The 16,146-nt window shown below is 46.2% G+C and overlaps 1 protein-coding gene across 8 annotated transcripts in view; it reads right to left on the bottom strand.

Moving 5' to 3' along the window:
- Positions 1 to 16,146, bottom strand: part of Cadps (calcium-dependent secretion activator 1) — a 468,212-nt gene that overhangs the window by 108,291 nt on the left and 343,775 nt on the right. For all 8 annotated transcript variants that reach the window (XM_055069950.2, XM_055069951.2, XM_055069952.1 and 5 more), the window contains one exon: positions 4,869 to 4,994. In XM_055069950.2, the coding sequence (XP_054925925.1) occupies positions 4,869 to 4,994 (126 nt within the window). The remainder of the gene's footprint in view (positions 1 to 4,868; positions 4,995 to 16,146) is intronic.

The raw sequence follows: 16,146 nt of genomic DNA, 5'->3' as shown, positions 1-16,146 counted from the left end.
GGCGGGCGCGGACGTCCGCGCGGGCGCCGATCCATGCTTCTGCGAGACTGTCTCGCGTGGCCGCCTTCGAACGTGCCACTATTCGCGTGACCGTACACGCGAACGACCAGGCGTTAGGATCCAGCATGGGGCGAACATATTCGCTCGCTATCCGGTCGCTCGGTGAGTCGGACTTCTAGATTTGTCGCGCGCCCATCGGCATGTTTTGTGGATAGCAACTCGGCTAGCAGGCATTGATCTATGAAAGGTGCAATAAATGCCCTTGTGATTGTTTGCACTACTGTGTTGTCGTTCCTTTGTCCCAAGAGTACGGAGGAGAACCCTACATCTCCCACAAATTCCACACCATCTTTAATTCTAGGACTGGCATAGCCTGCAATAGGTATGTTCTATGACCTTATTGTGTATCCAACCGTATCGGAAATTTCTCGCATGTTATCGACGGTTCTTGCTGCTGTGCTCAGCGCATGACGCGATTGCATGTTTCGGAAGTTTTGCGGATGTTATCGACGGTTCTTGCTGCTGTCTGTTGTTGCCGAAGCTCATGTAACCTGATCGTATGTGCGACGCGAATGGTGTATAACTTTCTGGAGGACACGCGGGCACCAGCGATTTCTCTGGAACATTCGATGGCTCATCTATGAAAGCCGACGTGCTTGACCGGCAGATCAGATTTTCGACGATCATTTACTGTGTTCGCCGCTATCATTGTTCTTTGAGTGTAGCCTCCTTTTGAGGGCACAAGTTCGCCCAATAAAGCGCTAGTTTCGTCAATAACAGTTTTACTGCCTTCTTCACCGTCATTACTACGTGACAGTATGATAGACGGTGCGCCAGCGTGCATCACATGCCTGTGTGCTTCTGTTATCATTGCTGTTTTGAAGCATGCCTCATATGCCACGGGGAAAGAAGTGCTCTTCGAAATTGAAACCCCAAGTGGTCATAACATACGAGCATATAACAATCGCCGCACATTGATGCAAACGAGTTTCTTTACTACTATTACTGGATGAACAGCTACTGATGAAGTACAAAAAACAGAGCCCTGCAAAATTTGTGCCAGTACTCCTTTAAAGGGGCGTGACACACATTTTTCGATTATAATCTGTATTGTGTGAGGTAACCGTTCAAGAACACATTGGCTAAATATTTTGCATTTGAGCCGTATTTAATTGTTTTTCTATTACACTCGAACCGCACAACAGTCGAGCAGCACTGGCACCCTCACAAGCTGTGATGTCACAAGCTGCATGCTTGCTGAGCGAGCATGTATATTCCAGCGAAGAATCCGTATTTCAGCTGTACGCGCATACAGGAAACATGTGCTTTGTTCAGCCACTGCGGCGCCTATGTAGCACTGTCGGGTGCAGGAGCTAATAGAGCAGGGAGAGCTGCGTATCCTTCTTCAGGTAGCGTAAGGCTTGCGAGATGAAGGTGGGCAGAAAAGACTGGCGCTCATCTGATGCTTTTGTTTTGTTCTGGAAACACTTCACGCCAGACCACAACGATATGTGCCTGCTCGCCAGGTTTCTTCGGATACCCATCAAAAAGCTGACGCTGCGGCCAGACACGATGCCGACCGCCCACCAACTCATTAGGCAGGCGGTACTACCCCGGCCAAATGTCAGCCTTGCTATCTTCCTTTTTTGCCAATATCGGCTGCAATAAAGCAAGTTCAAGTAAAGGTTCAGGCAAAGCGTACATTGCGCAAAATCTTTGCGCCATGGACACATGTGCACGGGCATTTGTTTACGCATTCCGCAAGCCTCTACAGCATGGAAGAAAAAGCTGGTTGGAACACGTGGCAGCTTAACAAAATCGTACTTTCGCTAAGTATAGATCCGAGAGACATGCATGTATGGAATGCATACCAGCAATCTGTGGGCATAATAATTTGCATAGTGCGAATTTGTAGTGCCAGACTTCGTCTCCCATGAACGGCTGGCTAAGCGGCGCAGTGCGATTGTAGTGTCTGGCATCACAGTCCTGCTGTTCCTGGATTCGTCAGAATTACTAATGGCCGAGACTTACTGCAGTCCTTAAACGTTACGTTCAGACATGTCTGTATTGCCAGCATCGCCAACCGCCCTCCGTCAAGTCAGCCGGCCTACTGCACCCTGTTCAAGTGCCGACCACACCATTTGCACAAGTAGGCATGGATTTTCTGGGCCCCTTCCCAGTGTCTACTACCGGCAATAAGTGGATAATCGTCGCCACGGATTATCTCACTGGATATGCCGAGGCAGGTGCTCTGCAACAGGAAACAGCAGATGAAGCGGCAAGAGTTTATCTCAAATCCATCGTCTTAAGGCATGGCGCTCCCGCAGTAGTTGTCACGGACAGAGGTACTACGTTCATGGCCAAGCTTTTGAATATCGTTCTACGTCTAAGTGGTAGCGCCCACCGGAAGACAACGGTGTATCACCTCCAAACAAACGAACTGACGGAACGACTCCAGAGGAGACTGGCTAATATAGTAAGCATGTACGTAGATGTAGAGGACGAGCTTTTACCTTATGTTACCCGCGCATATAATACGGTTCGTCAAGAGACCGACACCCTTCAGTCTCGTATATGGCCGTGAGTTTACGACAACATCAAACGCAATGCTCTCTCATGAATTTGATGACAACGAGACAGGCACTGAAGAGATCGCACTATGAGCAGAGGCAGCTAGGCAGCTTGCGCATCTGCGAATCCACGAACACGACTGTGACGCCAGATGCTACAATCTTCGGCACAGACACGTAACATACAACATCGGCGACAAAGTGTGGGTCTGGACACCTATTCGTCAGCATGGGCTCTCTGAAAAGCTCCTGCACAAGTACTTCGGACCCTATGTAGTTCTCCGACACATCAGTGATGTCAACTATGTAGTCGTTCCAGATGGCTCTCGCTGTTCAAAGCGCCGACGACATTTACCCGAGGTCGTTCACGTGCTTCGTACGAAGTCGTACTATGAAGACTGACAAGACTGCACAGCTCTTTTTTTCGCTGTTTTTCAAGACTCTATCATCGAGGCAATGATTTTTTCTAAAGGAGGAGCAAATGGCACAACTGTATTGCCACGGGTATGTGCCAGTGAAGTAGGGCGGGTTTTTAGGTTAAGCATGGAAACGAAGAAGACGTTGGTTTTTCTTTGACGACTGATAAGGTGTATTTGTTGGTGATGCTCCACGTCCTCGTCAATCCCACTTTGTTACAATATAGTGAAATAAAGTCGTAGTACTCAGCAGTGAGGAAAGACATGAGCAGCATTTCGCAACACTAATGTCGCGATCTATGTTGACTGCCTTTACTATGCTGTCTTCGTCCATTGCCTCCAAGATGTGCGGCACACCCCAATCTCGGAGGACGTGTTTCGGCACGTGATGAGGACGAAGTCAGAATGCGCGGCGTATATGACGTCATCGCTGCTTTTGCTCCTCAAAGATCTGTCGCTTGCTTCTTCACGTGAAGTTGGTGGCATCGAAGTCATGGCACACGTTATCTGGAGCAAATATATAAACAAATGACAACTATGGTGCGACCTCATGTGGTGCGGTAGCTGATTTCCTGGAAGACGATGGCTCGGTTCCATGCAGCAACACGATGCCACATAGCCCATTGCTTAGGACAAGCTTCTTTAACAGGTCCGGTGATATCTGTGCTGCCGGCAACTGCGCACATCACTGCAGCCAGATATAGACAATTTTCTTTGACCAAAGACAACAAAGCCCTGTCATTAGCAAAATCTACAGATTTATGCCCCTAAATTATTCTTGGAAACGACAACTGTGTTCTAAGCGACAATTAGAAGTTTCATTAACACGGCTGTGTTGCCACATTCGAACACTTAATTTTTACTTGTACAGATGTGGTCTGGCGGTATCCCTTTTATGCTACCTCTGCATGAGCTGGAATCCATAGGCCATTTTTTCATTATCGTGTCGGCGGCTTTCTACTCATCAAAAACTATGTCTACAAATTTTGCTTCAAGATCTAGGATTGCCTTTAAGCAGTACTGTTATACTCTCCCTTGGAGCAACGGTATTAGGATACAGCCACAGGAACGTTTGCCTAGCCATTTATAATTTCCTATGTAACACAAAAAGACTGCTTAATTAATATATCGTAGTTTCCACAATTGATTTACATCTACTTCAATTCAGAAAATTCAAAAAGTAAAAGCACAAATTCACAGTTAAAATATTATTATTATTCAAAATTTAACTTGCTCGTGCTTAAGTATATCCTTTACTTTATGTATTACAGTAGCAAGATTTTGTTAGTATTCCTATCAAGGCAAGGCTGACTATCGTATCGATCACCCCTTTATCTCCTGTATTAACAGTTCATTTTTCATCTTTGGTTATTCATTTATTTTCCTTTTTTGTGTTATTATTAATAACTAATTTATTTTATTTTTCAATCATATTACCACCCGACTTGTGGCCTATCCCCCGCAGTGGGTTTGTGCCATTAATTGAGACTTCATCATCATCATCACCATCATATGGCATGTAATGCGGCGGTCGGCACTGCAGCGCGGGGCCAGCGAGTTATAGCTCATATTTTGGATGTGCTTTTACTGCCCAGTTTTAACACGTGCATAGCCACACTAGACCCTGTACTACGACATGCCGCGGTAAACCGCAAATTGTTGGGTGACCGAGTCATGTCCCCTTAAAGGCTTACTCCCACGGGCCCAAGGTACGTTCATGCAGTCACGGACCGGGCCAAGAATTTCGGCCTGTGCAATGCCCTAAAGTGCCTGGCCTGGAAACTCTTTGCGTCACTGAAACAACCACATTGTGTTCGGTATAGTTGTCCATCAAATTCGGAAGGCAGTCTGGCAACACTACTGCAGCTGTTGCAGCGCTTACCTCAAACAGGGCGAGTACCCAGAGTTCGTCGCTGACCTTCTGTCGAAGCTGCTCCATGCTGTTGCGCACGGAGTTTATGTACTGCTGGCCCACTTCCTTGCCTGAACTGGACATGCCCTGCCGGTACTGCAACAGTAGGACAGAATAAGCATGCGGCTCAAGGGTGCTGGAATAATGTAATGCACAAAAATGCACCAGTTCAACTGAATGTACACACGCACTGTTCACAGTTTCACCCTACCCAGTTCCTGTTGAAGCGGTGCCGATGGGCTAGTTGGTAATTTATGGCTTGGTTATAAAGAGCGCAATTGAAAAAAAGTATGGGCACTGAAAAAAAGAGAGGGCACACACAGTGCTTCGTGCGTGTCCACTTTTCTGTGCCAGCATTTTTTTCAAACGTGCGGCTCATATAGTGGCACCTCGTTAATTCCCATTATTGGAACTGACGCCATGTTCCTGTCAAAATTTAAAGTGCAAAACCACCCGTTAATCTGAACACGTTTGCGACAGTTATTGTGAACATACCACGCCGCCGAACTAAGCAGCATACCAACTGGCGCCTGCGACCTGAAAGTGCAGCCGCGGGCCAGCTGCTGCTGCTCTCGTCTCCCGTTACATGTGTCGTATTTTCGCGCATACAATTTTTAAAAAATTAACATTTATGCCTAGCTGCAGGTTATATACAAATTTTTCCTTGATGTGCAGCTTCACAGCAACAAATTTCTGCCTAGAAATGTGGTTTCACGGCAGTACACACCCTGCTGTCATGAAGTTCCGTTTTCGCAACTCATCGCTGATGTGTTCATCATCAGCAGCAGCAGCCTGTTTTATGTCCACTGCAAGACGAAGGCCTCTCCCTGCGATCTCCAATTACCCCTGTCCTGCGCCAACCGACTCAAACTAGTGCCCGTGAATTTCCTAATTTCATCGCTCCACCTAGTCTTCTGTCGTCCTCGATTGCATTTCCCTTCTCTTGGTACCCATTCTTCAACCCTAATGGTCTAACGGTTATCTAACCTGCGCATTACATGACCTGCCCAGCTCAATTTTTTTCTCTTGATGTCAATTAGAATATCGTCTATACCCGTTTGCTCTCTGATCCAAACCACTCTCTTTCTGTCTCTTAATGTTATGCCTAGCAATCTTCGTTCCATCGCTCGTTGCGCGGTCCTTAACTTGTTCTCAAGCTTCTTTGTCAGTCTCCAAGTCTCTGCCCCATATGTCAGCACTGGTAAAATGCACTGATTGTACACCTTCCTTTTCAATGATAATGGTAAGCTTCCAGTCAGGAGCTGAATGTCTGCCGTATACGATCCAACCAATTTTTATTCTGTGAATTTCCTTCTCATGATCAGGGTTCCCTGTGATTAATTGACCTAGGTAAACATACTCCTTCACAAATTCTAGAGGCTGACTGGTGATCCTGAACTCTTGTTCCTTTGCCCGGCTATTTTTCATTATCTTTGTCGTCCGCATATTAATCTTCAATCCCACTCTTACACTCTCTCTGTTAAGGTCCTCATTCATTTGTTGTAACTTGTCTGCATTGTTGCTGAATAGAACAATGTCATCGGCAAACCGAAGGCTGCCGAGATATTCGCCGTCGATCCTTACTCCTAAGGCTTTCCTGTTTAATAGCTTGAATATTTATTTGAAGCGCGCAGTGAATAGCATTGGAGAGATTGTGTCTCCCTGTCTGATTTATAGGTATCTTCCTGCTTTTCTTGTGTAGAATTAAGGCAGCTTGGAACTTCTGTAGATATTTCCCAAGGTATTTATGTGAGCGGTCTGTACTCCTTGATTACGTAATGCCTCTATGACTGCTGGCATCTCTACTGATTCAAATGCCTTTTCTTAATCTATGAAAGCTATATAGAGAGGCTTATTATACTCTGTGGATTTCTTGATTACCTGATTAATGGCATGGATGTGATCCATTGTAGAGTATCCCTTCCTGAAGCCAGTCTGTCCCCTTAGTTGACTAAAGTCCAGTGTTGCTCTTATTCTATTGGAAATTATTTTGGTAAATATTTTATATAATACTGGGAGTAAGCCAATGGGCCTATAATTTTTCAATTCTTTAACGTCGCCCTTTTTGTTGATTAGTATAATGTTTGCATTCTTCCAGTTTTCTGGGACCCTTGCAGTCGATAGACACTTCATATTAATTAAGAGCCGCCAGTTTTCCAAGCATTATGTCTCCTCCATCTTTGACTAAATCGACTGTTATTCCATCGTCTCCTGCCACTCTCCTTGTTTCATGTCTTGCAGGGCCCTTTTGACCTCATCGCTAGTTATACATGTAGGAGGAGTTTCCGTATCCTGTTCATTACTGTTTGTAATTGAGGTATCCTGATTCCTCTGGGTACTGTACAGGTCAGTATAGAATTCTTCCGCTGCTTTTACTATATTTTAGCTCAGTGAAAATGCGCTGCTTAATGCACGTAAGTCCTCCATTCAATGAGCTTCCCGTAATTCGAGCTTCATTTAATTCAAAGAAATTTTCGGGCCCCTTCGAGTTGGAACTACCGATACTCAATATATGAACTATGTTTTATATATGTGCAGTGTTTTCACAGTGAAAAATAAAAATTTATTAAACGACTTGATGCCCCTGAACTGCACGGTGAGTTTCAACCAAACTATACTGGAGGGCTCCGGATACACCTTGACCACCTGGGATTACTTAACGTGCACACAATGCATGGTACGCCATTTCTCAATCCCCCCACCCCCCTCATCGGAATGCGGCTGCCGCAGCCGACATCGAACCCTCAAGTTCCTGCTCAGAAGCGCAACACATAGCCATTTCACACGTGTTATGTTTGGCACATTATCCGGACAGCGGATGCCAGCAACATTGAAATCATGGCATGAACAGCATTCCACTAAGCCAATGTGAGCACTGAAAAGCTGACAAATGCGGCACTCGTACATGAAGGCGTGTCTGTTCTACCCAAGCGACTTACCCATGACGTCGTTGTGAAGCCATCGTCAAAGGCACATGTTTTTCATGGTGCGTGTTGAGTAAGCGAACTAAGCCTACCGCCTCCAAGAGGCTATTAATTACTGACGGCAAGTGTTGTGCGTCATGGCAACCCATAAACCCAGTTGATTGGGTGTATTGGGGTGTGTCTTTCCTTCTGGCGAGATTCTGTTCACCTCTCTTTGTCATCGCTTGGACACTGAGTACGCATGGTTACTTGTTTCCCCCTTCCAATGATCATTTTAGGGGTGCCGACTGTGCTTATTGTTCTTCTTCCTTCGGAGGTAGAGTTTTGATAATCCTACAGACCACTGTATTGGCAATTTATGACGGCCCCTTATCCCAAAGCAAGTGATCCATGGAAGATAGATGGTTTTCAAGAAGCCATCTCGCATGCTAAAAGGTGTGCTCAAGAGAACATAGGTGCTTTGACAGAATATATAGTGTGCTCCAAGAACGATGTATGTGCACACTATGAAGTAACATTTACTGCGCTCGTTCATCCTGCAAGTAATAGTTTGCCTTTACCTGTAAATAAGTTAGCCTTAACGAGGTCCTGATACACTTCTCTAGCTGATCATAGAATGACATCACTAATAAATTACGTCGCATAACGAATCTCCTGCTGCAAAATTTTGTCGAATCCTTCAAGCACATGCGAAATTAGACGTAGTTATCGGACCGATGAGTGGTTTTCTGTCTCCTTTCATTTCCAATAGTGTTACGGCACACAGCCGTAACAGCCTTACAAATCTACCCTTACAAGGACTGGAATATAAAGGGTAAAATAAAGAAGTCGCAGTTCCACCCGAAAGGCGAAGCATCCATTGCCATAGCAAATTAGCAGACAGCTATACGAAGTAAGGATAGTAGCTTTATCGGCCGTATAAACTTGTAAACATTCGCTTACTAACTTAATTAACAAGCATGGTTTCACACACGCACAAGCAAAGATGAACACATATTACTCTATGACTGCGCATACTCGCTGTCCAATCGCTGGAGGCAGTAGGCATGGCAGCAAGCGAATTGACCTTCTTGCTTTCGTTTCGGCGTGTACTAAGCGGCGAGAACAGAGCGCACACGAAGCACCTCGTAGTAACCTATGGACTCTGTACTAATCGCAGATTGCTTCCAAGATAGGGTCCGGACGGCCGCGCCATACGCAGTGGCTGCTGGAGTAGAACCCCCCCCTCCTGCCCCCGGTGCCTTGCGCAAAATGGAAGACGGTGCGCTTCCTCCCCGCTTTCCTGCTCTGCACGCGCGAGATTGAGCCACTATCATCGGCTCACCCTCGCAAGCTTTCAAGCACACATACGGCACACGGCGACGATGTTATCGCCTTGGACTTTATATGGAACGTCACGGTGACGCCGACGGCAGAAATGCGCCTGGAGTGTCCATATAACTGTTATCGCAATAAAACATCAAGGTACCACATTTGTCGCTTTGAGCCGTTAAGCTTGCAAACAATGATGATGATGTGAAGTGTTTAGTGGCGCAAGGGCCAATTCTTATATGTAGGGTACACGACACTGGAGGTCAGCAGTAAACGCTGCCATAAATGACAGCTTGACAAAGCCGCAGGCCCCCATGCACTTGACAGCAGTATAGCGGCATTGCTTACATCAGAAAAAAGAAACAAATGCAATACACCCTGAAAAATGAATGCCATTATCTGGAAATGGACAGAAACAAAATTATCGTGATATAACATGCAGAAAACAATGACAGAACAAATACCTTGAACCAAACAGAACAAAAATTCCTACGAAGTTATAGCCTACTAAGGTAAGAAAAACAACAATTCAAATTACAATTCAAAATACAATATAATTCAAATATACGAGTCACAAATACAATTCACTCATCAGGTGGAAATAACATCGATATGCATGCAACAAAAATGAATAATGGAAACATGGTCACTTGGAATAAGGGGAAAGGACTTCATTAAAACAGAAGTAGGTTGAGAACAAAAATAACAGAATAAGGATCAAAAACGGAGTAGCGTAATTGCAGATTGTAAGTGACACTCAAAGACATGATAAGGTTCCTTTAGGACAAGATTTTTTTTATTTACTAGAGGGCATTAATGATCTTACTACACTTAGACAATCAGTGAATGTAATGGCCTTTTGTAATGTAATAGCCATAATAAATACTAGTTTTAGCATGCAGACATTCCGATTCCGAAAAAGATGGACAGAGTGTTGCGTACCAGCATGTGACCTAGACGCGTTAATCCAGGCATGAGTACTCCGACTGAAGTTCCAAAAAGTGCATTTGAATATGAGCCTGTGACCTCAACAAACGATGTGTCACATTCAACCAGCTGCCACGGCAGTAGCCGCTTCGCTGAAATCATTCGGTGATGTTCTAAAAGTGGGGCACCATTTCCTCATTGCGTCTCATCAAACATTCTCTCACTGAAGGTCAGTTTTGAATAAATGTGGCATATGTCGTGTCATTTAGGGCAGAAGAGCATGGATCCTCACAGTTAGAATTTACTTTCAGGAGGGATTGCAAAACTCAAACATGTCCTTTGTAAATGAAGTGACTACTGATTTGATTCTACATAAAGACATTGTGCAAGGCTTGTCTTGAAGGCTCCGGCCATGAAACGGATGCGTAGATGGTGAACAGGTTCAAGTATCTTTCATGCACTGGGCGCAGAAAACTGATAGACTATTGAGCCATGGACCAGATTAAACTACATTATCTATCACGGCCCCATTTTGTACGAGACAGAAGTTTGAATAACTACACAGTATTTATCATAAGAAGCCAGCACACAAAGACATCAAGGACAACAAAGGGGAAATTGCTTGTACTTATCGATTGAAACAAATAAATTATAAATTAATGGAATTGAAACTGGATGAAAATACAACTTGCCGCAGGTGGGGAATGACCCCACGTCTTCACATTATGCGTGCGATGCTCTACCAATTGAGCTACCACGGCGCCGTCTCCCCATCCACTTTCTGGGGTATTTATGTGTTACTACTAGAACTAATCCTGGTTCCACATGCGCTGCCAAGGTTTATGAGTGGTGGCACTGGCTAACACTCCAAGGGTTAGCCGCAATTAGACTAGTATTGTGTGTTGAACAGGCCGTTGACAGGTTAGGTGGCCTTTACTTTCAAAACTGTTCTGGAGTACCTGATAGTGGGGTTCTTTTTTTTTGGAATCGCTTGAAGTGTATCTCAGATCTACCTTTGCCACTTGGGACAAAAATATTTACGTCCAAAAACATGGAATTTGCATTAGGTCATGCATTGCTCCTGTTGCAAACGACCAGTTTTTACCTATGCATGACTGGAAGATAAACAATTGTCTCGAAGGAACAAATGTAATCCAAGTTTTTAATTTGTAGACAACTTTCTAATTATCATTGACAACGACGAAGCAGATTTTCCTCAGACAGCTGGAAACGTGCTTCACATTTTCAAGCGAAAGTTCACACCTTTAATTTTTACGCATGAACTGCCTGAGAAAAATTCCATGAGGTTTTTAGAGCTGCGACTAAACTTTTTTAATGATCATGTATGTTGGGGTTATGAACCAAGAGCACAAAAAGCTTTATTACCTGCTGTGTCTGCTCACTCCAAGCTCATGAAACGTAGCATTATTAGGTACTGCTTTACTAATGCCCTAACACTATCTTGTGAACATACGCTCCAAGAAAGCCTCGCACTTCAAATTAGATGGCTGTCTGATGCGGGATACCCGGAACCTCTTGTGGTCTCTGTGGCCAAGGGCCTGTTGCGAAAAATGAAAACAGTGTGGCATTCTGAAAAGCAAGATGTGGCAGGTTCGGTTGCGTGCAAGAAAATAGCCATTATACCGTACGTCCTGAAAAAGATTGGAAAACACGTAGGCATTGATGTTGTGTTTTCGGCTCCGTGCAAACTCAATCCTGCGTAAGAAAACAAACCCATGCAATAGTAAAGAGAAGAAATCATGCAAGATTCAACACCAAAAACGTTTTGTCTCTTGCGACAAGCTTGTCATTTATGGCGTGCCATTGTCTTGCGGACGAGAATACATTGAACAGACTTGCAGATGCATAGGCACCTAACTAAAAGAGCACAACAAGAATGTAAGTGACGGTAATCAGGACCAGCTTAGCCTACACTGCTTTAAATGTGATAAGTTTATGCGTCATTGTAACAAGCCATGCGTGCCTGACTTCGAAAAAAGCGGGATTGTTCCTCGACACAAGGATCAGTGCGTCAGAGAGATCATCGAGGCAGTCAAGATTGCTCGTGCAGAAGGGGGTGTATGAGCATGCCATCACTTATGTAAACCGAAAAAGAGCTAAGGTTTTTGGCTGGTTGGTGATTAGGAGCTTGGTGATATTGCCACGCGCTTGTGCCACGCACTTGGGCCACTTGTCCCAGAAGAAGACGAGGACGGGCTGGTTCACGAGCTTGCGCCTTGGTCTTTTGTTGGTGTCGCACGGCCCCTTCGACGGCTCGGACTTTAACGGCCTCTTTTAGAAATCGCTTGACAATTAAATGCGACATTTTTCTGGTGGAGGTGCTGCGTATTCTCGACCCATGCAACAGACCCCTCCTAGCAGCAGGAACGCTAGACCGATACCGGAGCTCACACCAGTACACCCCACTAGCCAGAGAATCCAGGGATTGGCCCGAGTTTGAGCCTTTACCTGCGAGGACAATGACAACGACAGCAGGTATGGGTGCTACATCCTATACTACCACAACTAACTCTGCGATGGCTGTTCTGGTATCTCCTCATTACACAATGCAAAAACCGCACATGCCAAGTCCCTTCCATGGCGACCTTCTTGAAGACGTGGAAGACTGACTGGCGGACTTCGAGCTTGTAGCGGAGTTTGATGGATGGCACGACAAATCGGAGCTGCGAAACGTCTACTCTAGCCTTTTGAATGGTGCTCGCACATGGTTCCAGAACCGCGAAGATGTTCTGAGATCATGGCGTGGGTTCTGTCGCAGCCTCTTAGACACCTACGCCAGCTCCGATCACCGGGAACGAGCAGAATGGGCCCTCCAATCTCGCATTCGGAAACCTAATGAGAGTGTGGCTATTTACGTGGAAGACATGGTGCATCTCTTCAGGGGAGCTGACCCTACCATGTCGGAAGACAAGAAGCTGCGTCAGTTGATGCAAGGCGTGAAAGAGCAGCTTTTTTGGTGGACTTGTTAGTAGTCCTCCCCAAACGGTTGCAGAGTTTCTCACTGAAGCCGTCACCATGGAGAAGGCCCTGCACCAGCGCTCGCGCAAATACGGTTGACAAGTGAATCACTCCTCTGCTACCAGTTGCCTAGGAGCTCTCACGACTGACGTCGAGTCTCTTCACGAGATTGTTCGGTCGGTAGTCTGCGACGAGCTGTGACAGCTGCATCAGGTGCAGCTGCCTTCAGTCAACCTCATAGCTAGCGTCGTGCGTGATGAACTGCAGCATGCACTCGGTACACCACGTTAAGAAGCAGCACTTCTGGTCACTCCACCACTTCAGGCGTTCACAACTTCAAGTAAACCTCGATGCACAAGCTACGCTCTGACATTTTAAGAGGCACCATCCCGTCACCGGCGACATCTTCTATTGTGACCGAATACCAGCGTGCGACTTATGCTAACGCATTGGGGCACCCTATCCCTGCACCAGCACCGCTGCCTGCCATCACCCCATATTGCATGCTTCAGTCAGCACAGGTGGTTCATTATTAGGGTCGACTAGCAGTACGTAAATCGGTCATTTAGCGCATGCCCGACCAACGACCGCTCTGTTACCACTGTGGTGAGGCGGGTCATGTCTACCGAGAGTTCCAGTACCGCCGCCTAGGGCTCCAGGGATTTTCCTATTAATTCATTCCGACCCCGGTTTAGACAACAGCCACCTCAGATTGAAGATTTTATCGGCCAACAGCGCACGCCACCGTCATCAAGGCACCAGTCGCGGCGATCGCCATCACCACGACAATCCTATTCTAGAGGTACAGGTCGGATGCCGCAAGAACAATCTCCTAGCCCTCGCCTAAAAAACTAACGTCAGCGACCTTTCGAGGCGAGGCCATGGAGACTTGATGACACCGGTGTCTCAGGCTACAGAACTTTTCAATGAACATACCTGTGCTGATCGACGGTCGAAATATTACTGCTTTGATAGACACTGGCGCTCACTAATCCATTATCAGTGGAAAATTTGCAAGCAGTTCAAAGAAAGTTGTTATGCCTTAGACAGGGACGCACATACGGATAGGTGGCAGACATGTCGTCAAACCACTTGGTGTGTGCACTTCTCGGGTGCAAATTCAAAACTATGTTTCCAATCGGTCCCCTTGTTCTCCGAGAATGCCCCCGTGAATTGATACTCGAAATAGACTTTCTTCGACAGTATGGCGCCATCATTGACCTCCGCCGATGCTGTATTTCTTTCTCTACAAAGAAAGAGACGACACAAAACGCCTGCTGCCACAGAGCCGTTCTACGAATTCCCGACGACAGCGTCACAATATCACCTCGCGCTAGTATAATGATTCTGGTAATCTCCGAGGGCATGTGCGAAGGTGAAGTGCTCGCAGAGTGCAACGTCTTCCTTCTACTTGATCTCAAAATCAGCGTGGCTCGAGGAATCATTGACGTTAGGGATGGCCAAGCTGATGTCTTGATCACTAACTTCACAAATGAACACCGACACCTCTTCCGTGGCACTGCCATCACTTGGAGGACGTCATTGGGTGTTTTGCTTGTGGAGAAAGTGGCAGCGATGAAGAATGCGTTACAAATATCGACATCAACAACGAGGTGTCGGAGGAGAATAAGGAGGCACTGCGAGGACTGTTGCATGAGTTCAAGGACTGCTTTGCTCGATCGTCTAAAGTCAGTCAGACAGCAATCACGCAGCACAGGATAATTACTTAAGATGACGCACATTCCATTCAGCAGCAGCCATATTGTGTTTTGCAGAAGGTACTGGAGGCAAGTCAACAAGTTAAGGAGATGATTGACGATAGCGTCATCCAACCTTCGAACAGTTTGTGGCCGACACCGGTTGTCCTGGTAAAGAAGAAGGACGGCACTCTCCACTTCTGTTTCGATTACAGAAAACTCAACAACGTCACAAGGAAAAACGTTTATTCATTGCCGCGCATAGATGACTTTTTCGGCCGGCTACGGCGAGCCAAGTATTTTTTTTCCATTGACTTGAAAAGTGGGTACTGGGAGATTGAGGTAGACAAGCGTGACCAGCAGAAAATAGCCTTTGTCACTCCGGATGAAATTTACAAGTTCTGAGTACTTCCGTTCGGGTTGTGCTCTGCTACAGCAACCTTACAATGGATGATGGACACTGTGCTAGCCGACCTAAAATGGCAAACCTGTCTAGTCTACCTGGATGACGTGGTCGTATTTTCAGGCAGCTTCTCCAAACAAATTAAGCGACTGCGGCAAGTTCTCGAGGCAATCCGATCGGCCAACCTCACTTTAAAGCCTCAGAAATGTCACTTCGGTTATGAAGAACTGAAGTTCCTTGGACACGTGAGCGCGGAAGGCATCCATCCCAATCCCGAGAAAGCTTCCGCTGTATCTGTTTTCCCGACTCCTGTCGACATGAAAAGTGTTCGACATTTTCTGGGACGCCTTATACGCAATTTTTCTAAAATTGCCGAACCACTTACTCGTCTCACTAGAGACAATACGCCGTTCATCTGGAGCTTCAAACAGGAAGCGGCTTTCACTGAGCTTCGACACCGCCTGGCATCGCCCCCCATGTTCTTGGTCATTTCGAAGAGGAAGCCAAAACGAAAATCCATACTGATGCCAGTAACGTCGGTCTGGGTGCAGTACTCGTACAGTGGCAGGGGAACATTGAAAGGGTCATAGCTACGCCAGTCGCACCCTTTCACGACCTGAGTCCAATTTACCACAGAGAAAAAGTGTCTTGCCGTCATATGGGCACTTGCAATGTTCCGCCCTTATCTCTATGGCCGCCTATTCCGGGCCGTGATGGGTCATCACTCCTTATGCTGGCTGGCTAACCTAAGAGACCATTCTTGACAACTGGCATGATGGAGCCTGCGCCTGCAGGAGTACGATGTGACCATCGTGCACAAGTTAGACGGCACACACGACTATGCCGATACATTGTTGCACGCACCTGTTGAACCTGCCGATCAACACACCAAAAATGACAGCACTTTCCTTGGGGCCACAGGCGAGGCAGACATACCTACATGGCAGCAAGCAGATTGTGAATTGCGACCTATCATTGAACATATAGAAGGCCGCAACTTGCATCTG

Source organism: Dermacentor andersoni, chromosome 9 (genome assembly GCF_023375885.2).
Source record: "Dermacentor andersoni chromosome 9, qqDerAnde1_hic_scaffold, whole genome shotgun sequence".
In the NCBI taxonomy this organism is placed as follows: domain Eukaryota; kingdom Metazoa; phylum Arthropoda; class Arachnida; order Ixodida; family Ixodidae; genus Dermacentor; species Dermacentor andersoni.
Note: the sequence above shows the minus strand (reverse complement) of the source record. Positions and strands in the feature narration are given on the sequence as shown.